This window comes from Meriones unguiculatus, chromosome 3, assembly GCF_030254825.1.
Source record: "Meriones unguiculatus strain TT.TT164.6M chromosome 3, Bangor_MerUng_6.1, whole genome shotgun sequence".
Taxonomy (NCBI): Eukaryota; Metazoa; Chordata; class Mammalia; order Rodentia; family Muridae; genus Meriones; species Meriones unguiculatus.
The window spans coordinates 160,011,658-160,034,826 of NC_083351.1; the positions used below are offsets into that span (position 1 = coordinate 160,011,658).

Sequence of the window (23,169 nt, forward strand, 5' to 3'; positions counted from 1 at the left end):
CAAAAGAATTTAATTTAGCAATGAGACATAGTTTAAAATTTTCTTTTTACTCCCGGATAGAGAAGACATCTTAGGGAGTTGGAAAGAAATTATTTATACCAGAGCGTTTCACTATGCAGTACATTTGTGAACAGAATTGCAAAGTTGCTCAATCGATGTAGGAAAAGTATGAGGAGGGAATAAACAGATGAGTTATACTTCAAGTATGTAGAAAATATGACAGTTTTCATACGTAGAAAACTGTCAACTTCACTAGCTAGTTCTACTTAAAGGGTTCAAAAAGGCATTAGCCACTGTAGTATGAGAAAAACACTATTAATGTCTATGTTGGTTCATATTATGTTCTTGATTTCTATAAATCAAGGAAGAAGTATACAAATCTTCATTTCTATTACAGTTACAGTTTTACATTTGGTTGCACAATAAATCATATAGACAAAAGAATCCTTTACCAGACGTTGAGCTGTGTGGACAAAAGGCAAGGGCACTTAGCAGTCACCTAGGCTAGAGAAGAAAGGATCCACCCCTGCTTCATAAGAAGTCTGCCATAGCTTAATGTACCCATCACTGCTGCTTCCAGAGGCTGTTTTTTTGTTTGACATATCTATAGTTCAGTTTTGAATTTTTTATGCTTGTTAACATATATCAAATCCAATTAAAATTAAAAAAACACTTTTAAATGAATGGGACTAATATTGTCTTATATTTAACTGATAGTTTTAAAACTCCATGTTATTCATGTAAGTTCCTTCTTTACTAGAGGCTTTCTTTATTAATCTCTTCCTTGCCAAAGAAAACAAATGACTTGGACTTGTAGTTTGCTTTTTAAAAGCTGTGCTGTCCCATAGCTCAACAAAATACTTGTCACTTGGGCATGTGGAAGACAAGTGACAGAAAACTGAAAAATGACTTACATCTTTTTCCTTTCAGATTGAGTCATGGCGGTGGCTGTCTGTTTTTCCTGCCTTTTAAGTCCCGTGACTCATACTCAGAGGTTAGAAGATTTGTGGATTGACCTCACAACCACAGATTCAACAATGTAACCTAAGAGACTCTGTTTACAGTGAACTATATTAAGGAAGTGACAGAAAACAATGCCTCTGTCTCTGCCAAGGAGGGGATGGATCAAAGGATAGTAAGAATCCTGGGAGTGGTGGCTCACAGCTGTAATTCCAGTAGAAGGAGTGAGGTTGAGGCCAGACCAGTTTATAGGACAAGAAAATTAAAAGAAACGAACAGCTCAGCAAACATGCATTGATCTTCTCCAAGGGCGTAGGTTATCAAAGTGCAGGCATAGATTTATCTTAAGTGAATCAAAAATTCATAAATAATATTTAAATAATTTCTAATTCTGTCCATTTTCCTGTGGTAAGTTTTATGGCAGACCTGTAGACAATTGAATGCATCAATAAAAGCAAAAAGGGAGGATTTAAACGTTTGACAAAAATTTCATTTTGTGAAGGAGCCAAGGAATTTATTTTAAGACCGAGCATCATAGGTATGATGTTGTTAAAGGCTGAGTGTTAGATTTGGAACATGCCTTCTAGGTTAGTGCATCATTACTATTCATGGTTGGGAAGTATGAGAGGCAAGTCTGGATGGATTGGGAAGATGGAGGATTCTTGTCCTGGGTGTATTGGGGACCTACTTTAAATCTAACACTCAGATGACAGAGGCAGGTGGATTTCTGTGAGTTTTAGGATAGCCTGGTATACAAAGCAAGTTCCAAGCCAGCCAAGGTTACATAGTGAGATTATGTCTCAAAGAAGAACAAGAAGGAGGAGGAGCAGAAGGAGGAGAAAGAAAAGAAGGAGGAAAAAAAAAAGAGTTGCTGCTCTAGGTGGTAGAATATACTCTTATCCTCATTGATCCTAGGCTATCCACAGTGAGTGACTTCCAGGCTAGTGAGGACTATATAGAGAGAACAAACAAACAAACAAATAGGGAGATAAAGGTTTATAAAAGGAAGACTCCTCTACAATCTGATTTCATTTTTCCTTGAATGAAGAAATCTGAAGCAGATGATGATAATAAAAACCAAACTGTAAAATTCTAAGAATAAGGAGTATTTTTTTTATAATAGTAGTAGGCTCATTCATAATAGTAAGTGTATAGATCATGAATTTTCATGTTAATTAGGTGAATTTATCACTTTACACCTGTGCAAATTCTAAATAAGCCAATTAATTCTACATTTCATATGCATTTCCTGAGTTTTCTATGTAGAAGCATTCAGCCATACTCTTTAGGGATATTTAAAATGTTCAACTGGTGGATTTCAGAAAACTTTAAACTGTAAGCCTATATGGACTTGTTTGGCAAAATATACACAAAAATTGTTTCATGATGGAAAAGTTATCTCCCACTGTTGTTCCTCACTGGTGATATTTTAGCAAACACAGCTGTAATGTAAGTGGTCTGCATTAAAAAGCAAAGGACCATAGTGTGGACCTGGGTTATGCCTGAACAGAACCAGAACACTCCACTCATTGTAGGTTCTGGTTGGCCACCTATCTATCTATGCTCAATAACTGCTTTTCTTTGTTTCTAATTTGACTGAAAATTATCCTGTAGTTACACATCATGTGCCATTTGCTAATCCTCAGATTGATGTAGGTTAATTTTTTTTTAGAATAAAATATTAACTTAATCATGAGTTTTTTCACAGATGCCAAGTTTTGTTTTGTTTTTGTTTTTTTTTAATTTTTTTTCAGATGCCAAGTTTTTTTTTTTTTCCAATGCAGTTTATTCAGGAACATTGAACAATCCTCGGACCCCGGGGAAAGCCAGCCCACAGCTTAAATAGCCTCTGGGTAGCCAACCCAGGCGTGCCACGGGGGCAATGCAGATAGGTCCACATACATAGAAGCAAGCCAGATTCTCGGCCTTAGCCAAATGTGGAGTTGTTCGTGACAGAGAGCACTCACCATCGGGAAGGTGGAAGGCGGAAACCAGCTCCATCTTTAAGGCATAGCATTCCGCAGCTCTCTACAGTTCCCCCTTTTTGTTTTAGACGCATCAGGCAAGAGTAGAGGTCTGATCTCTGATAGCCATGATCATTCAGGCCTTTACAGCCATTGAAGCAGGACATTCTCCCCAAGCATCGTTGGATACCATAAAAAGCTAAAATGATACGCTCAGGATGCGAGGCTAAGCACTGCACTCAGGGTCAGCCGCTTTGGACCCAGAGAAGAGCATGTCTGATTGCATGCGGGTTGATGCCCCAGGTCCCGCCTCTGAGAAAAAGGTATTGGACGGGTCTGATGCTCTTTGGGTGGATGACACCTAAATGAACATCTGTACAAAGTCCCAATTTATTTCTAATATCACAGATGCCAAGTTTTATGGGTAGGTGGCACATGCAATTTCAGAGGACAACTTGGATGGTATGTTATTTTATTATTATATAATAATATTATGTAATATTCTATAACTCTATCCATAATATTATTTTGTGACATTTTAATGTGTTTATCTCATATGCCCTGTTGATCACCATCACCTTTAAGTAGTGACTGTTTTAATAATATTTATGATGGGCAGTATCTAGTACAAAATTGTTTTATTTAGTTGTAAGCATCTCAAACTTTAAACTGAGGACCACATTTAAAAAGTATACAAAGTAATGAATTTCTAATGCCTGGAAGCCGCTTTAAATGAAAAGTTTGGGAAAACTTCCTTATATTTTCTATGTGGTGAAGTCAGGAATTGGGGAAACAAGGTTTCTGCAAGAGTCAAAAAAAATATGCACTGAAGTTTCTATTGAGTAAATGGTCCAATACACTTTCATTTAAAGGCCATTTGTTTTTCTAACGTCCGTATATAAACCACTGTAAAATATTGACAAGAAATGGAATGAAGGTAGGAAGAACTTAGATGAGAAAATAGAAGAAACAGATAAGACAGTAAGAACTCTTGACATCAGAAGATGAAAAGAAGAATAAAATATAAGGAAAAAAATTGAGGACCCAGAACTGCAAATATTTGAAGAATTTAGTGACGATGTTAACAACCTATACTTCCCCAAATGTCATGAGGCCACCACAACACCCAGCCTGTTAGTAGGCTCTTCTAGGGATGTAGGGAAGTCTTTGGTAAGTTTGAGAGTTTTCCAGAAACATTTTAAGAAATAAAACATTTTAAAAATTTTTATTTAAAAGATAAATTACTAACTACTCTGAAAAATTGTCTATCTAACAGTTGTTTTTGCTAACAAATGGAGATGGTTAAGGTGTTTTAATTGAAATATTTTAAGAAACATTTTGCTGATAAAAAATAGATTTGTTAAAGCTAAAAACTGGTTCTTCGCTAAGAAAACACATTTTTATAATCATATTCTCTTTCAGATATCTTTAGAGGTTTATAAAAAAATGATGGGGTTAGTTCAGTCATTTAAGTCATGACACAGTGAAACCATACCTTGTCCCAAGGTCAAGGCTCATGAAGATATGTGTTCTGCTAACTCAGGTGGTGTTCCAGTTTTAGCCAGCTGCTAATGGGTGCTAGGCCAAGCCTTGCGGCTAGGTTGGTAAAAAGCCTTGGCAGTGGGTCAGGGTCAGGATCCATGAATGTGTACATGATTGTTTCCAGTTTTTTTTCTGAAGCTTTGCTTTAACCAATTATGATTTAGAGTAAGTACTTAGCATGATTCATCCCTATTCAATATTTTGATATTATTGTGTAAGAAGTTATTGTTATTATTTAAAAACAAATAGAACCCTAGCCTTAAATTGCCCATTAAAGCCATGAACATTATAAGACATTTCAACTTTATAAGGCATTTCACTTAAAGTGCTTTCATTGGTGTATGAAGCTTGAAGCTTTTTTCCTTTACATGACTGATTTAGGGTTGTTTTTTTTTTTCTTTTACAATTAGCAAGAGACAGCCACTGCACTTGTCTCTGCAGTTTCACAAGTCTACTATTGGACTGTATTCTTGGCTCAGTGCTTCAGTTTGTGTCAGTAATAGGCAAGCTCATCATGTTGTGAGATGAAGTTGTTTATGAAATATCACTTGCATGTCTCTTTGACATTAAAATTTAAGTTATATAAATATTAAATAATAAGTGCATGCCCTGTTTATCCAGCAATATCAGATGAGCATTCATAGAGTAAGAGAGGAGAAACTGTATCAGGGCATGCTGGTGGAAAGGTATAGCCTAGTGTTCCAGAAGAAAGCAAGTTCCAGGCCACCCTGCAATTCTTTTTTTTTTCCTTTTTTCTTTTTATTAATTAAAGTTTATTCATTTTGTATCCCTCCCTGCAGCTCCCTCCTTTCTCCCCTCCCAACCCCACCTCTCCCTCCCCCTTCTCCATCCATGTCCCTACCCACGTCCACTGATGGGGGATGTGCTCCTCCCCTTCCTTCTGATCCTAGTTTATCTGGTCTCATCAGGAGTAGCTGCATTGTCTTCCTCTGTGGCCTGTTAAGGCTGCTTCCCCCTCAGGGGGAGGTGACCAAAGAGCAGGCCGATCAGTTCATGTCAGAGACAGTCCTATTCCCATTACTATGGAACCCACTTGAACACTGAACTGCCATGGGCTACATCTGTGCAGAGCTTCTAGGTTATCACCATGAATAGTCCTTGGTTGGAGTATCAGTCTCAGAGAAGACCCCTGTGTCCAGATTTTTTTGGTTCTTTTGCTTTCCTTGTGGAGCTCCTGTCCTCTCCATGTCTTAGTATCTCCCCCTTCTTTCATAAGATTCCCTGCACTCTGTCCAAAGTTGGCTATAAGTCTCAGCATCTGCTCTGATACCCTGCAGGGTAGAGCCTTTTAGAGGCCCTCTGTTGTAGGCTCCTGACCTCTTTCCTGTTTTCTCACTCTTCTGATGTCCATCCTCTTTGCCTTTCTGAATGGTGATTGAGTATCTTAGCCAGAGTGCTCCTTCTTGATTAGTTTCTTTAGGTATATACCCTGAAATCCTTATGGAGTATCTGTCTCAAAAAGCTATAGGATGGTGTAAAGGGGATATTGTGCAGTTAACTTTATCTATTGACTTAATCATTTTAATGGAACAAGATACTAAATATCACTGAGTACAAATTTTGGGTTTGGGAATGAATATCAGCTTTCCCTCCATTAAAATAAATGGAATTAGGTTAAGAATTTGCCACAAAATTATCATCATCATCATCATTTGTTTTTTTGAGACATGGTTTCTCTGTGTAGCCCTGGCAATCCTAGAACTCACTTAAAACAATTTTTTTTTCTACAAACATGGTTAAGCAAATGTCCTTTTGTGTACTTGAGCATAGTTTGGATATATGCCTAGGAGTGCTGTAGCTGGATCTTGAGGAAGCACTATTTCTAATTCCTATTCTTATAAATTTTTATTGGGTAGGAGAAATATATAAATGTTTTTTTTTCTAAATTTTATTTTAAATAGTCAATGTCCAGGGATTTAAATATTTTACCTTGTAATGGTTTAATATTATAATAACAACAAAAGGTTAAATGTAATGCTGCTGTATCTATATTTATTTAGTACAGAAGTGTTTGTGTATCTTTATTTTATTTGGTGCTTTTATTCTTATATGAGCAATGTTTTCATTTTTTTATTTTTATTTTTTGGTTTTTCGAGATAGTGTTTGTTTAGCCTTGGCTGTCCTGGACTTGCTTTGTAAACCAGGCTGCCTTTGAACTCAGAGATCTGCCTGCCTCTGTTTCCCAGAGTGCTGGCATTATAGGCATGCAATGATATCTATGGACTATTTACTTCATCCCTAAGGCTTGTAAAATCATGTTAAAAGAGCTTACTACCCTGCTTTGAATCCATACATGAAAAACACACATATATATCTCCTAAGACTCAGCTGGTTATACAGTGAATATCCAATATTCAGTTATCAGAAATATCAATGAAAGAATAGTTTCTTGATATACTTTATATAGTAACATTTCTTCTATTCTTGCTATGTGCCAGGTAGTATGCTAAGAGACTTTTCTGTCTATGCTATGAAATCTGTGATGTCATATTCTTCTTTTTAAAGATAAAGAAGTGATTAATTTTGGGGGGAATGTGAGGTAGAGAGTTTAAGTTTTCTGTACTCTCCTAATGTGTAAGAGGCTCTTTTTAGAAATATCTCAGTTTTTTCCTCTTAATTAATAAAGAAATGCGAGTTTATATTAGACTGAGAATTGGATTGTTATGAAATAATCATTTAACCCATTTTATTAAATGAGAATACAGCAAGAACCCCTATGAACCAGGTCAAAGGCCCTCAAACAGACACTGAAATTACCGAACTTTGATCTTAGAATGCATCCTTTAGAACATTGCATCCTGCCAGGCTTCAGATTGATAACCCCGGAATGTTTGCTCCAAAAAAGGGCTAATCACTTCCAAAGGATTTGCTTTCATGCTGAATGACATCAGGATGAAACTTCTATAGACAACTAACAGGAGCTATAAAGAGGAGATGGGTAGTTTTGTAGTGTCCACCCACTCCAAGATGACTCCTGACCCAGATGATGGCTTTGGAAGGTGATGGATGTATTTTTATGCTCGCTAGGATTTCCTGGGAGAAATCTCTCTCCCTTCTCATTCTTCATCCATGTGGTTTAGCTTCCATGTGACCTGACTTGTACACTGTTCTCTATCACCGTTTTCACATTTAATGAAGAAATGTGACCCACTCTGTTCACATTTGTTGGTGGCCAAGCAGAGGAAATCATTACATTTTTCTGGCGTATTAAGCAGAATCTGTTTCTTCTTTCATTAGGATTGCCCTCTGGAGAATTTGTAAGTCACGAGCTGCTGAATGTTTTCCTAAGAATGAAGCTAAAATGGAGCTAAGAGATGGAAAAACTGTTTTCTGTAACCTGCTTAAAGCCCCTGTCTCTAACCCTGCCAGAAGCAATCTGCATGCTGGTTTCACTGCTGTATGAGCAAATTAAAGTAAATTGAATTCATTTCTGTCACTTGACTCGTATTACAAAGCTTACTGAATGGTATTTATCAGCTTTTTTTTTTTTCATGCCAGGCACTGTGCTGTGATGAATTTTCATTGTACTTTAAGGCAAATCAACTTTAGTCTTTATATGTGGAACACTGGAGCCCAAGAGCCAGTAGAGCTGAGAAATTGTGTTTGGCCTAATTCTCAGGTATCTAGAAAATCTTGAAATGTCACAGATGTTTCTTTTATCAGTTTAACCAACAAAGAACATGTTTTATGCTGTGGGCTTACCCATTACCGTGGCACATGATATTATATTAACCACTTTGAGTGTAGCGGTCTCCACCAAGTCATCTCTATTAGTTTTCTTGGGCTGATGTAAAAAATTATCACAAATGGTATGACTTATTACAATTTAGTCTCTCACAGTTATCAAGGCTAAAGTCTGAAGTCAAGATGGCAACAGGGTTATGTTCTTGATCTGCGTCTGTTTCCTTCTTCTAGGCTTCTGGTGGCTCCAGGGACTCCTTGGTGTCCCTTCGTTTACACTCAGTCTCTAACCCAGTCTCTATCCCCACATGGCTATGTTTATTCTTTTAGATAGACTTATTAGGACCCTGTTCAGAGAAGCAGGACCACTGTAATCTAGTGTGGTATCATCTTAATTTAGCTAGTTTAATCTATAAAGACTCTGTTGTCTAATGTAATCATCCCCGTTTATCCTGAAGATCTAATATAAGGATCCTCAGTGGATGCCTGAAACTGGATATTTTTTTTTTCTAGGTCTTAGACTCAAAGCATAGTAGGCAAAGAGAAGGTATGGAAACGAAACAAAATAACACAACAAAGTCAAATGAGCAGGTAAAAGAACGAAGTGATGCAGTGCAAACGAGAAGCCCCTCTGTCATCAGGGAGTTGTTCCACAGTGCTGTTCCTTCCCCACTGTAGACCCTAATCCAGTGCTGTCCAGACATAGAGTCTTTGTGCTCACAGAGGCACTCCATGGAAGCCAGCATTGTTCAACGTGCATTGCTGTCTCATAGAGGAAAGAGGTGTTTAGCCTCTTACTGGTGTGTGTGTGTGTGTGTGTGTTTCTGTGTGTGTGTGCATGCACATGTGCACATGGTATGTTGGGCATGTGGAGGTCATAAGATAATTTGTGAGACTCAGTTCTCTCCTTTCACCATGATCCCAGGGAGTAATATCAGGTCATTAGACCTGTTATCAAATACATCTACTTTTTATCTACTTTTTGAACCATCTCACCAACCCCCACAACTATTTGTACTGACTGTGTGTGTGTGTGTGTGTGTGTGTGAGAGAGAGAGAGAGAGAGAGAGAGAGAGAGAGAGAGAAATTCACAAAGGGAGCTCAGTTGAGAACTTGTTATATTGAACTGCTTGCAGGAAAGCTTTTGGGCATTTTCTTGATTAATGGTTAATGTGGAAGGACTCAGCTTACTATGGGCAATGCCATCTCTGGGTTGGTGGTCCTGGGTTGTATAAGAAAGCACACTGACCAAGCCATGAGAAGCAAACCAGTAAGCACCTTTTCTCCATGGCTTTTGCTTCAGATTTTTGTCTTGAGTTCTTTTTTTTTTTTTTTTAAAGATTTATTTATTTGTTATGTATACAGTGTTCTGTCTACATATACACCTGCAGACCAGAAGAGGGCCCCAAATCCCACTATAGACAGTTGTGAGCCACAATGTGGTGGCTCGGAATTGAACTCAGGAGCTCTGGAAGAGCAGCCAGTGCTCTTAACCTCTGAGCCACCTCTCCAGCCCCCTTGTCTTGAGTTCTTACCCTAACTTCCCTCTACAGTGGGATATGACCTGAGAGTTGTAAAATGAAAGATAAATGCCTTTGTTCCCAAGTTTCTGTTGGCTATGGGTGTTTCATTACAAGAATAGGGACAACTTCCAAATCTGTAAATCATACATATTGAATGGTCTTGTTTTCTCTGGATAAAAAAAAAAAAAATCTCAGTAACTAATAATAATTGTGTTAAACCTAAGTAATGAATAATAATTTTGTTAAATATTTCGGTTCATTATAATGTATCAGTTCTCTGAAATCTCTGTAACAGCTATAAGAAGTATTTAAAAAATTTTTATACTCATTTCTATTATGCCATGGTTTGACAGAGACACTCAAATGTTAAGTAAATGTCTCAAAGTCATGCATCTAATATATAGAAACTGAAAAATCTAATTATCAAGCCATATGGTGAATGTAGAATCTTGAATCACATCCAGAATCTGTGATCTCAACCACTACTTTATGTTACTTTTCTTTTTTGAGTCACATTGTAGGATATTGGTGCTAAAAACCAGCCATTCATTTGATTACCAGCTGTGGCCAGAGGCAGGCAAGTCTGTCTTAAAAATGTAGAGACTTTTCTGTATAATAAGCAGCATGTATGAAAATGTATTTGAAAGCTTTGACACATTTTTTTGTGAGGAACTGAGCTAACTAGTCATCATAAGAAGCCCATGGTATTTAATAAAGTGTTGAAACAGCAACTTGGCTGCCAAATAAATTTCACAGATCCCTATGGCACAGACCTACTTACGTGTTGACCAATGGTTATCTTGGTGAGGGCTGTCATGGATGCTTATAAGCCCTGTAGTAACTTGTTTCATTGTGGTTAGGGGAGAATGGCTTTGTCAGCTGCTGGGTTTGCTACTACATGGGTGAAACCTCACTCAGTTTTATGAGGCACCTAACTTCTGATGAAGAATGAATGGGGAGGGACAGAGTTTCCAAAACTTAAGATGATACCAGACCACAGTTTGTTCTTACTCTACTTTATTTAACTGCTTCTGAAAATAGTGTAGCCTCACATTTCAACACAAGTCCTGAGAAAAATCCGTTGTCTGCAAGAGACCACCAGAACATATATTTCCCTGATATCTTGTGTACTACTTTAAAATTTGGAAGCATGCCAGGAATAAAATATTTCTTTTATACTTGTGTTTGCGTAGTATGTAGCAATGAGTTTCTACAAGTAAACCTTTGTATATGAGGTTCTCTAAAGTTGGGAGGCTGCTTTTTTCCTGCTGTTTTAAGGCCACTATGTTTAGAGCTAGATGAGAAGGAAGGTGTGACAGGGGACATCTCAAGATCTCAGGGAAGTCACAGTTCAGCAAAGAAAGCCTCTTGTCAAGGAGAAGCCTGTTTACACTTTGCTTTTTGATGCTTTGATGTTCAATGAAAAGGAATGCTTGTTTGAGGGCCCCCAGACCCCAATTTTTTAGTCCTTCCTGTAAAGAAAGTAATACTTTTCCACCCGTGAATAAGCTTTTGATACAAAATGGTTTCAATTCTGTCTAAAAAAATTTCTGCATTATCTTTTTTTTATAGTAAAGATTTATTTAATGTATAGCAGTGATCTAGCAACATGTACTCCTGCATGCCCAAAGGAGGGCATATAGGCCCACCCAGTAAAGATGGTTGTGAGCCACCTTATAACTGCTGGGAACTGAACTCAGGGCCTCTGGAAGAGCAGACAGTGCTCTTAACTGCTGAGCCATCTCTCCAGCACCTGCATTATTCCTGTCACACAATTCGTAGTAGAGACTGGCATCCTGTCCTAGAGATGACTGTATTTTTATCACATCCCACATTATTCCCACTCTTAGTGACAGGGATCAACTGTGACCTCACTAAGAGTAAGATTCAGATTATATGTGACCGTGTGAGACAAGTTCCATTAAATGTATGTCAAAAGGGAATTTAATTTTTAAAAATGTCTACCTGGCCATCCAGATTGTTGACATTATTAGAACAGAAGGGGTCATCATGACCACAGAGTAAGCCATGGTTTAAGCTGCTGTGTTTAACCCAAAAAGAAATAGGTTATTTTGGATTCAGGTTACTTTCATGGGGCACAAAAATAGCTATCATTTTATGTAGCGTAATATTTAAGGAAAGAAACTCTGCTTAATATATATAACAAAGCACCCTATTCAGCTTAAAAGATGGAAGTCATTCCATGTCATATATATTCTTACCTGAAAATTTAAATGTAGAAGGATCTATAAGTAATCCAGTTTGGCCTTTGAGCTTCTGATACAAAGTGGTCTCAATGCTGTTCCAGAATTTTTCTACATTATTCTCATAACAAGCTTTAAATTTCAGCACAACATGTAGCACCACCTTTCCATTGGCTTTGCTGTAAAAACATAAACAGAGAAGTAGACTGTTATTTCGGGATAGAACCCCCGTCACTGTTAGTGACAGGAGTTGGGAGATAGTGAAGAGAGAAGGGTTGAAACAGTACCATAGAACTATTCTGCTTTGTTAACCATCCAGTCCCTCCAAACAACATTTTATGGATATAATGAAACAAATTTTTCAGTTTTAGATCCAGGGAAGCTGAGTTTGAATTTTTTATCTAGTATTGGCCACTGTGGTTATATAGCAAGTTGTTCTCATTCTGTTTCTTGATCTCATCCTCAAAATGGAATGATAATCTTAATTATTTTTTTTTAAGGCCTCCCACTTTTGCTTGAACTCAGGTTTCTAACCCAAGATCACGGCTTTTCTCCCATGTGCGGTCCAACACTATAAAATGTGTTGTTTTGTTTTTTTGTCTATGAGACTGTTATGCTTGGATTTAGAAACTAAAGGTCTCTGGTGCCTAGATTATCAATTTTACATACTTTATACATTCATCGGCACTACTTGACAATTTAATTATCTAATTGGTTTCTTGATTAGTAATGAGAGTTGTGATTGTATTTTATTTTTTCTGATACTTCTTGATGCTCATCAAAACTCAAATTTTTTAATGATAACTCATTAATACATATTTAAAAACTAAATTCCATGTATGTGGACCTATCTGCATTGCCCACGTGGCATGCTGGGGTTGGCTACCCAGAGGCTATTTAAGCTGTGGGCTGGCTTTCCCCAGGGTCAGATGATTGTTCAAGGTTCCTGAATAAACTGCAAAAAAAAAAAAAAAAAAAAAAAACCAAAAAAAAAAAAAAACAAAACAAAACTAAATTCTGTTGGCTCCATTCTAAGCTTATTGACTGAATATCCTGGACATTATTTCCTGTTGGGTTTAAAAATCTCATGAGGTGGAAAAAATAGTTTTTGTGCAAATAGGTGGCAAACAGTTTTTGAAGAGCTGATGTTAATTGAGATCCATTTCTCTGTGCCAAAAAAATTTATCTCCTTTACCAATTCTCCTTTCTGTGAACCACCTTGTCAGAGAGGGGGGACTTTTAGAGACACAAACTCCACATCTTCAAATATGTGAACTTCTTATTGCTCCAGCTTCTTTCTCTTCATACCAATTCCCCCTGATTCTTTATTGTTTATCGATATGTGTGTGATCATCTTGACATTGGGCAGAGAGCTGGGAAACCTTACTTCCGTAGGCTCCCTAACTGTGAGGGAAGGAAACCGATGCACTGTTCATGCAGGATTTGAGTGTTAGAGTCTGCTACAAACTGCTAAACACGTAGGTGTTTTTCCATTTATTATTTATCTATTTGTTTTATCCATGTACTTTTAATATTTTTACTTTTTAATATTAATTACAGTTTATTTACATTGTATCCCAGCTCTAGCCCCCTCATCTATGTACTTTTTAATGAGAGAAAATTTCAATATGGAACCTGTCTGGCTTGGAAATTGTGACTGCCTCCTCTCCTTAGACTTTCAGTCATGAATTACAAGAAGGTTCTGCTATGACACAGCAGCTTTTTCCTATTGATACCATGTGGAGTGGAGGACCAGGGTAGTATTAGAATTTGATTTTTAAACAAAAGCCCTAAATCTACTTTCATGTGAAATATTCTTCCTGTGATACTGAATCAAGTTTTTAAATATGTTTACAACCCCCCCAAATAATTTTTCAAAATTAATCCAGACATTCTGCCCATGATCTGTTATTCATTTTAAAATGAAAATTATTTATTTAATGTGTGTGTATGTGTGTTGGCGTGGGAAGAACAGCTCTCTAGTGGCAAATCTCTCTGGAATACTAGGATGGAACTTGGGTCACCAGGCTGATCCCAGTACTTCTGTTAATGAGCCTCTCTCATTCAGTTAAAAAGTTTTTAGTACATTCTTAAGTTTTCATTTATGTTTATTCGTTTATTCATCAAATAAACTGGAAATAGGAGTTGTGGTTTTACTCAATTTTCATTTTTGTTTGTACTTACTTATTTTATGTGTATGAGTCTTACGCTTGCATGTACATATGTAAACCATGTGCATGCAGTACTCATGGAGTTCAGAAGAGGGTATTGGATCTCCTGGAATTGGAGTCATGGATGGTAGTAAGCTACCACATGATTGATGGGAGCTGAACCTGGGTCCTCTGCAAGAGCAAAAACAAGTGCTCTTAACTGCTGAGCTGTCTCTCCAGCCCTGTACTTGTTTTCTTTTTTTTTTTAGATGTAGATATTTTTTATTTAATTAAAATTTTATTTTTTATGTTAACTATAGTTTATTTACTTTGTATCCCAGATGTAGCCCCCTTCCTCGTTCCTTCTCAATCCCACATCTCCTTCCATGCCCCTTTCCAAGTCCAGTGATAGGGGACATCCTCCCCTATCTAGGGTCCATCTGACCCTTGCTTATCAGGTCTTATCAGGACTGGCTGCATTGTCCTCCTCTGTGGCCTGGCAAGGCTGCTCCCTACTCAGGGGGAGGTGATCAAAGAGCTATCCACTGAGTTCATGTCAGAAACAGTCCCTGTTTCCCTTTACCCACTTGGATACTGAGCTGCCATGGGCTATGTCTGAGCATGGGTTCTAAGTTATGTCCATGAATGTCCTTGGTTGGAATATCAGTCTCAGAAAAGACCCCTGTGACAGATATTTTGGTTCTGCTGCTCTCCTTGTGGAGCTCCTGTCCTCTCCAGGTCTAACTATTTTCCCCTTCCTTCCTGAGATTCCCTGCACTTTGCCCAAAGTTTGGTTATGAGTCTCAGCATCTGCTTTGATACACTGCTGGGTAGAGTCTTTCAGGGGCCCTCTGTGGTAAGGCTCCTGTCCTGTTTTCTGTTTTCTCCTTCTTCCAATGTCCATCCTGTTTGTCTTTCTGAGTGAGGATTGATCATCTTACCCAGGGTCCTCCTTCTTGCTTAGCTTCTTTAGGTGTACAGATTTTTGTAGGTTTATCCTATATTATATGTTTAGTATCCACTTATAAGTGAGTATATACCATGTGTGTCTTCCTGCTTCTGGGATACCTCCCTCAGGATGATCTTTTCTAGTTCCCACCATTTGCAAATTTCATGATTTCCTTGTTTTTAACTGTTGAGTAGTATTCCATTGTGTAAATGTACCACAATTTCTGTATCCATTCCTCAACTGAGGGACATCTTGGTTGTTTACAGGTTCTTGCTATTACAAATAAAGCTGCTACGAACATAGTTGAACAAATGTCCTTGTGTACTTGAGCATATGTTGGATATATGCCTAGGAGTGGTGTAGCTGGATCTTGAGGAAGTGCCAGATTGATTTCCAAAGTGGTTGTACAAGTCTGTAATCATTTACTAACAAGGATTTCTCTTACATATATGAAGCAGAGGGGGATTTGCTATACTACATTAAATTTTATTTCTAACTGAAACACAATTTGTTGAAGAACAATGTAAAGGTAAAGATCAAAACTGCTTCTCATGATGTTTGCCATACCTTACTTGGACTGTGTGAGATTTGACGTAATGTTTCCTCAGTTTTGATTCATGAAATGTTTCATTCATCTATTAAAAAGAAAATGAGTTAATGACATGGTTTCACCTTGTTTTCAACATTTTTATCACTGTGGAAAACTTGACATACTGTGGAAAACTTGGTAAATAATAGTAAAACAAGCTATCCATTATCCAGCTTGACCTCATATGGCCAAATGTGTCTAATTTTACTTATTTATGAATGACTGCAGTTAAATAATTTCTATATTTCATAAAATATGCAATGTTGATATCTTCCCAAATCATGAAGAGCAGCATGATAAACTATAATATTGATTTTGAAGTGGTGAATTCAGTGGACCAGTATAGATTAATTTTCTTCCATCTGCAGATTTTATTAAATATCAGTGTAACAAAAGCAAGCAGCAATGTGCATAGAGATATTTCTAAATTGTGCATGTGTGCACTCGTGTAGTGTGTATTATGAATGTGCGTGTGCTGTGGCAGACCTGTAATGCCTATATGGCAATCCATTTTTTTCCTTTTTCAACTGTATGTTGTTGATGAGCTTAGAGGGAGATAGCAGGACACAGATAGTATGAAAGGGAAAAGGGATGGCATACTTTAACTAGGGAAAGGGAAGGAGGGTAATATGGATATAGGGAAAAAAATAACACTATCAATGTTTGAAAAAGCCACAGGGAAACACATCATTTTATAAGCTTACTTATGCTTAAACTATATATGCTGAAGTTACATCCACATGGGGTGACATTGTAGCCCCTCCCTTCCCTGAGCTCTGGACTATCTAACTGAAACCCCAGTCCTAGGCATGTGAAACTTTCTTTTGAGTTGTTAGTCAATCTCTTGTTGTTCCAAGACACTCTCCAAACAATACAGGCTTTTGTCATTGTCATTGTCATTGGTTGCCTCCCAGAATTTGAGGATGAGAGTCTATTGCCACAGACACAGTCTCTTTCGACATAGGACTTAGAAGAATGAAATCAGAACTAACCTGCAAGACTCTTCCCCGAAGATTAGTGCTCATAATATCTGAATGTGCTATACAAGCTGCCAAGGGAGAAGAGCAACCAGTTGTCCTACCTAGCTGTAAAGCCTAGGAACTACAAGACTGGTCTGCCAAGAAATCCCCAATGGTGGCAGTTATATCTTAGGGTAGGCTAGCCAACCATTGTCTAGCTGGACCTCTCAGAATGAGGGAATGCATGCCTGCTACTATAAGTCTAGCCAACTACTGATGGCTATAGAGATCATAGACTCTAGAGGAGAAACTACTATCACAAAACTATCATTTTTGTAAATGAATATAATTTCTAACTGTATTCTAACTACTTATCCATATGTCAACAGGTATCAGAAGCTCTCACCTCCATCAAAGAAACTTCTTTTTGCAGCAGATTGAGACTACTGCAGAGATCTCTAGTCAACATGAAGAGAATAAGTGACGGTGGGATGCCCAATCGCCAGTTGATTTGTTTGCACTATAAACCTAATCTTAGGGAAAAACCGCAGGAGAGGGTATGGAAAAATTTTACAACCTGAAGATGAAGATGCCTGTTTGCAAAATACTTTTAGACTTAACAGTTTGTGAAATCGCAACAAGATGGTCACCCAAACACAGGCATAATGACCATACAAGTCAACATGCAAACCTGGATGGGGCCATTTCTATAAGGTCTCACCCTTAGATGAAAACCTACAGCCAATCAATGGTTTTTGAGAGATGGAGAATCAATTTTCTCTATGAATAAGACACCTGACAGGTTATCAAATCCCAAGTGGTCAGTACTAAACGCATGAACAAAATAGGAATACCAAATAGACTGAATAGGTTGTGTGTGTGTGTGTAACAAAACTAAAGAAGAGGTCTTGAATTTGACAGGGTATGGGGGGCACAGAGAGCGAGGAGAGAGTATAGAGCACTGAAAATTATATACATACAGTATTCATGTATGAAATTCACAAAAATTAAAAACTAAAAGAATGCAAGGCTATACAAAGAAGTCTCAAGAGAAATCTTATGTAAGAATAACTTTTCAATTACTTTTCTCTCCGGATTTCCAATGTAATGGATGGTTCCTACAACAGAATCCTCAACATCACTAGACAAGATTTTCACCTGCTATAGCTTGCATATTGGCAAATATAGCCTTTGTAAGCATCATCATGATGGAACTGACAAAATGTTTCATTTATATGTCTTCCTGCTGCCAAGAATTGGAATATATGCATTTATTCAGTAAATTTTTTTTTTATCTTATGACCTGAACTATAAACAAGATTGTCATACTGTTTAAGTGAATACATGAAGGAAGACAGTTGATTAAGCAAGAAATAGACATGTAAGTATGGTGGTTTGAGATAGGTTTGATCTGACAAATGTTAAGTAATGAGATGGAATGATTCAGGCCTCATTCAGATAAGGCTTCTTTGAAGAAAGGATATGTGAATATAACCTGGAAGATGGAAAGTCAAAAGTAAAGGGAAGAGTGTAGTTTTCTAGGTACAGGAAATAAGAGTTGTGAAGGTCTCAGGTAAGAACAGACTGGTGTATTTGAGAGATTTGTGTCTCAGGTGACAAAGGAGATATCATATAAGTTGTATTTGCACAAGCATGTAGGGATGCCATTTCATAGGACCTTCTGGGCGAATTAGTTTGGAGGTTACTGGTGAGTATTCAGAGACCATGAACACAGAAAGTAACCATGTGTTCTTCTATTCCCAATTTCAAGGTATCTGCCTCTCATGAGAAAAGATACAATTGGCTTTATGAGAGTCAATAAAACACTGAGATGATAAAAAAACAAAACAAAAAAAACCTTTCTTTCCCACAGGTTAGGCAAAAATCCTGAGAACTCTCTGCCCTTGGAAAGACTCAAGATACCTGTGGAGATCCAGGAATGAAACTGACTCTGGTCTTTTCTGGAACTTTCTATAGTTCCATAAAAGCCAATAAGGATCTGAGGCCAGCTTGGCCACATTGCAAGCTGCAAGCCATCCAAGGCTACAGAGTGAGACCATGTCTCAATAGCAACTCCAACAAAACCAAAGCCAACCAACCAACCAACCAACCAACCAACCAACCAACCCAATAAGGGACTGCAAGGTGAGGCTTCCTTCCATCAGAGCAGTGTGCATAAAACAGAGCAGGGGGCTTCTTTCTGGGGCCTTGGTGTGGACAGTAGAATGCCTTTGTACCAAACTAATCTGGCAAGATTTAAGAACATCTCCCTTGAGGACAGGAGGTCCACAAGGAGAGCAATAGAACCAAAAAATTTGAGCACAGGGGTCTTTCCTGAGACTCATACTCCAACCAAGTACCATGCATGGAGATAACTTAGAACCCCTGCACAGATGTGGCCCATGGCAGTTCAGTGTCCAAGTGGGTTCCATAGTAATGGGAACAGGGACTGCTTCTGACATGAACTTTGATCACCTCCTCCTGAAGGGGGAGCAGCCTTACCAGGCCACAGAGGAAGACAGTGCAGCCACTCCTGATGAGACCTAACAGACTAGGATCAGAAGGAAGAAAAAGAAACCCTCCCCTACCAGTGGACTTGGGGAAGGGAGTGTGTGGAGAAGGGGGAGGAAGGGAGGGATTGGGAGGGGAGGTGGGAGGGAACTAGAGGAGGGATACAAAGTAAATAAAGTATAATTAAAAATTAAAAAAAAGAACATCTCTCTTTCCATCTCATGGGGTTGCTTTGGATGAAAAGAAAATGACCAACAAAGAAAGACAGGAATGAAAATAAAGGAACCCAGAAGGCTGAGAACATAAGGCAGATTGAGTGTTCAGTGAAACATAGCTGCTAGAGAAATGATTGCAATTTGAACAATAATTGCAAAAAAGTAAAACAAAAACAAGCAAATAAAAAAAACCCTGACAATAATACTTAGATATAGAGAAAATAAAAAAAAAACTAGTACTGAAAAACAAAAATTTCAGATTAAAAATTTAGTAGTTCAGCAAGGCATGGGGACACATGTCTTTAATCTCAGAATTTGGGAGGTAGGGGCAGCTAAACTTTGTGAGTTTGAGGCTAGCTTGGTCTACAAAGTGAGTTATTAGACTAGCAAGGGCTAGGTAGTGAGACTGTCTCAAAAAAATTAGTAGATCAATTGAAAAACACAGTTTAAAATTTTTTGAGATATGAATTTATGTTTTGAAATTCTAAATGGAATAAATATCTTACATGTTAAAGTATTATTAATACTTTACTCTTGTACTACATTTACCAAGAAGTGATATTAAAAATGTTGTTGATGGAGGTGGAGGAAGGGTAGTCACCTGAACTGCTGGAATAAATGTGAGTTATTTTACCTTTCTTGACAGTTACATGGTAGCATTTCTTATATATATTATGGTTTCCAGTTGTGTATTTTTATGGGATGTGTGTGTTTCTTTTGCTTTTTCTTGGCTCTTTCTCTTTTTGTTTGTGTGTTTGTTGCTCTCCCTCCCTCCTCCTGAGATGTGGATCCTGAGGTGTGGGAGTGGAGAGATGAAGCTGAGCAAAGGCCAGCAAGCGGCATGTAGGCTATGGTAGCTTCCTTGTGCTCTTGACTGTGGATGTGGTGTGACTGGCTGCTTCAAATTTTGTCAGTGTGACTTCCCACAACGGTAGACTATAACCTGGAACTGTAGATGAACCTGTTCTCCAAGTTCCTGTTGGTCATGAAAGTTTATCACAAAAAAACAAATGAAACTAGGAAAACTTCAAGTCACTTAAAATATAAATAATAAGGCCATAATGTTTGATGCATTCTTAATTAAGTTTGAATTACCTCAGTTCTTTTATGGCTAGAATCCTAATTCGGAATGGTTTCTATTTAATGTATCAGATTAAGTATTATGTTTCAAAAATAGACATTGAGTAATATCTGAATTTAAGATTCTTGGAGTTTAAACTGTTTTTTTCTGAAACATTTTGAAGGACATGGAACTGAATGAATGTTAACGTAATTCTTACTCAAATTATAGATTTGCTAACCTATATTAAATGGAACAGAACTATTGTTATTTACTTTATTATTATTGTTTTTAAAATTATATATTTTTAACTCATATGAATCCCATAGAGAACCTGTCATTTGATTAGCTGAATGTAAAAGAGGCATATGCTCTGGTTAGTTTTGGGAGTTTTACTTGATGAATGCTCTGGTTGTTTCGCTAACTGATAGGTACCTTACTTTTGGATACTTCAGTACAGGTTTAGTGTAGAATGTTGGCTGAGTGTGTATATGGGTGTTTTGACCATCTATAAACCCAAAGCATTTATGTGGTAAAAATGATATTGCATTTTATTAACCACATTGAATTATTTATCTGGTTACCTTAACTTCTTTTTAAAAAATTATTTATTTATTTATTATTACAATTTATTCATTTTGTATCCCAGCTGTGGTCCCCTCCCTCAACCCCTCCCAATCCTATGCTCCCTCCCTCATCTCCTTCCCCAAGTCCACTCATAGGGGAGATCCTCCTCCCCTTTCCTCTGACCCTAGCCTATCAGGTCTCATCAGGACTGGCTGCATTGTCTTCCCCATGGCCTGGTAAGGCTGCTACCCCACCTCCTCCAAGGGGGAGGTGATCAAAGAGCCAGCCACTAAGTTCATGTCAGAGACAGTCTCCATTCCCATTACTAGGGAAACTTGGAAACTGAGCTGCCATGGGCTATATCTGTGCAGGGGTTCTAGGTTATCTCCATGCATGGTTCTTGGTTGGAGTATCAGTCTCAGAAAAGATCCCTGTGCCAGATTTTTTTGGTTCTGTTGCTTTCCTTGTGGAGCTCCTGTCCTCTCTAGATCTTACTATCTCCTCCTTCTTTCATAAGATTCCCTGTACTTTGCCCAAAGTTTGTCTATGAGCTTTAGTATCTGCTTTTTATACCCTGCTGTGTAGAGTCTTTCAGAGGCCCAAACTTTTTACAGTTTGAAGTGTGCTAAAGATTTTCTAGTATTTTTGTGGTCTTTAGAGGACCAGAAAAAAAAAACAAAACTCACAAAGTTTCACTTCGGGCAACTTAATCTCTTAGTGTCTCAGTTTCTTTATATGACATTGGGGCATTCTGAGGATTAAATATTGACATATAAGTACTTATATTAATTAATAAATTAATAAAGCTAATTATATTACCTCAATCTTGCCCATTGTTAATTATTCTTAGAACTTCTTTTCTTTTACATATCATACTTAAGAGTTTAAAATAGTAATGGAAGGCATGGAGATTTTGTGAACTGGCCTTTAGAGAACTGTATAAAATATGCACTTTGAGAATGCTTTCTATCAAGACCTTTCCTTTATAGTGCATGGCAAAGCAGCAATTCTCTTGAAAATATATATTTTAGGGTGAGACATTGAAAGATTTATATAGTGGCAATTAGAATAAGAGAGTCCTGTAGTGACTGTGAGATTTGTCTGATGACTTGTAACTCCATCGGGTACATGGTATTATCAGAATGTTGTGATCATGAACATTGTATATATGGTAATAACTGTGCTGCATGGGGCATTATTATATTCAATGAAAACAGAAAGAAAGGCAAGTATATAAATAAGACATTGCACATCGTATATTTGGTATAAGTTGTTTTCAACCAGATGTGTTGGAAGCCTCGAACAAAGTTGCTTAAACCTAAAGGAAATCATCACAATCACTGCTTAAAAGGCAAGGATGATGCAATAATTAGTTATGCCAGTTACTCTAGAACAGTGGTTCTCAATCTGTGGGTCATGGTCCCTTGAGGGGGGATGTCATATGACCCTTTTACAGGGGTTTGCATATCAGATATCCTGCATATCAGATATTTACATTAGGATTCATAACTATAGGAAAATTACAGTTATGAAGTAGCAATAAAAATAGTTTTTGGTTGGAGGGGGTCACCACATCATGAGGAACTCTAAGGTTCACAGAGTTAAAAGGTTTGTGAACCACTGAGAGTAATTAGGGGCTGAGCTGAATGAATTGGTCTGAAGTTAGAGCTTGTCTTAGGGTAATTTCTTAGAAACTCAATATTGGCATAAATGCCATGGGAGTAACCATGACTTAAGGCCCACTCTTCAAGACGAAACCCATACCTGGCATCATCATTGGGCCAAGAACCTATGACTAGAAAGATCATAAATCCTAGAAGAGAACCAACTGCTATTATGCTGCTAAATGGATATAATATTAGACCAACTCTTAATGACCCATAGAGTAAGGCTATCTTTTTTTTTAAGACTGACAAAATAATAGGACTTTGGCTTATGTCATCTCATGTTTTGTAATGTCAGCATTACGTTATTATGTTGGCATTTGTGATATAACATGCAGGTAAAGAAGCTGAGGGTGAAGGGAAATTGAGGAGCTAAAGTCATAAAACAAGTAAAGCACTAACTCTGGATTAACTAAGCCCTTGAGTCCATTTCTTTCTCTCTTTTTGTATTTTGTTGTTTTATTGGTAATAGTCATAGTATAAAATAATTGACTTCATTATGGTATTTTCACATAAGCATATTATATACATTTGCTTGTTTGCCCAATACCCCATTCTGTTTCTGTGCCATTTTTCTTAGGGTTTTTGAAATGTATTACTTTGCGTATTT

General features: G+C 37.5%; 1 protein-coding gene and 1 long non-coding RNA gene across 3 annotated transcripts in view; one reads left to right on the forward strand and one right to left on the reverse strand.

Annotated features, from left to right (window-relative positions):
- LOC110543012 (transmembrane protease serine 11C) overlaps positions 1 to 23,169 on the reverse strand; it is a 51,299-nt gene that overhangs the window by 12,581 nt on the left and 15,549 nt on the right. The window contains exons 4-5 of the mRNA XM_060380841.1: positions 15,562 to 15,629; positions 11,914 to 12,074 (exon numbers count right to left, since the gene is read on the reverse strand). Coding sequence (XP_060236824.1) covers positions 11,914 to 12,074; positions 15,562 to 15,629 — 229 coding nt within the window. The remainder of the gene's footprint in view (positions 1 to 11,913; positions 12,075 to 15,561; positions 15,630 to 23,169) is intronic.
- Positions 940 to 19,065, forward strand: LOC132653183 (uncharacterized). Of its 2 annotated transcripts, XR_009590932.1 has the most exons (4): positions 940 to 994; positions 3,333 to 3,386; positions 16,932 to 17,923; positions 18,416 to 19,065. It is a non-coding gene; the product is annotated as an uncharacterized LOC132653183 (long non-coding RNA). The 2 variants fall into 2 exon arrangements; XR_009590931.1 differs by lacking the exons at positions 16,932 to 17,923; positions 18,416 to 19,065 and adding an exon at positions 7,725 to 7,895 and having other exon boundaries at positions 951 to 994.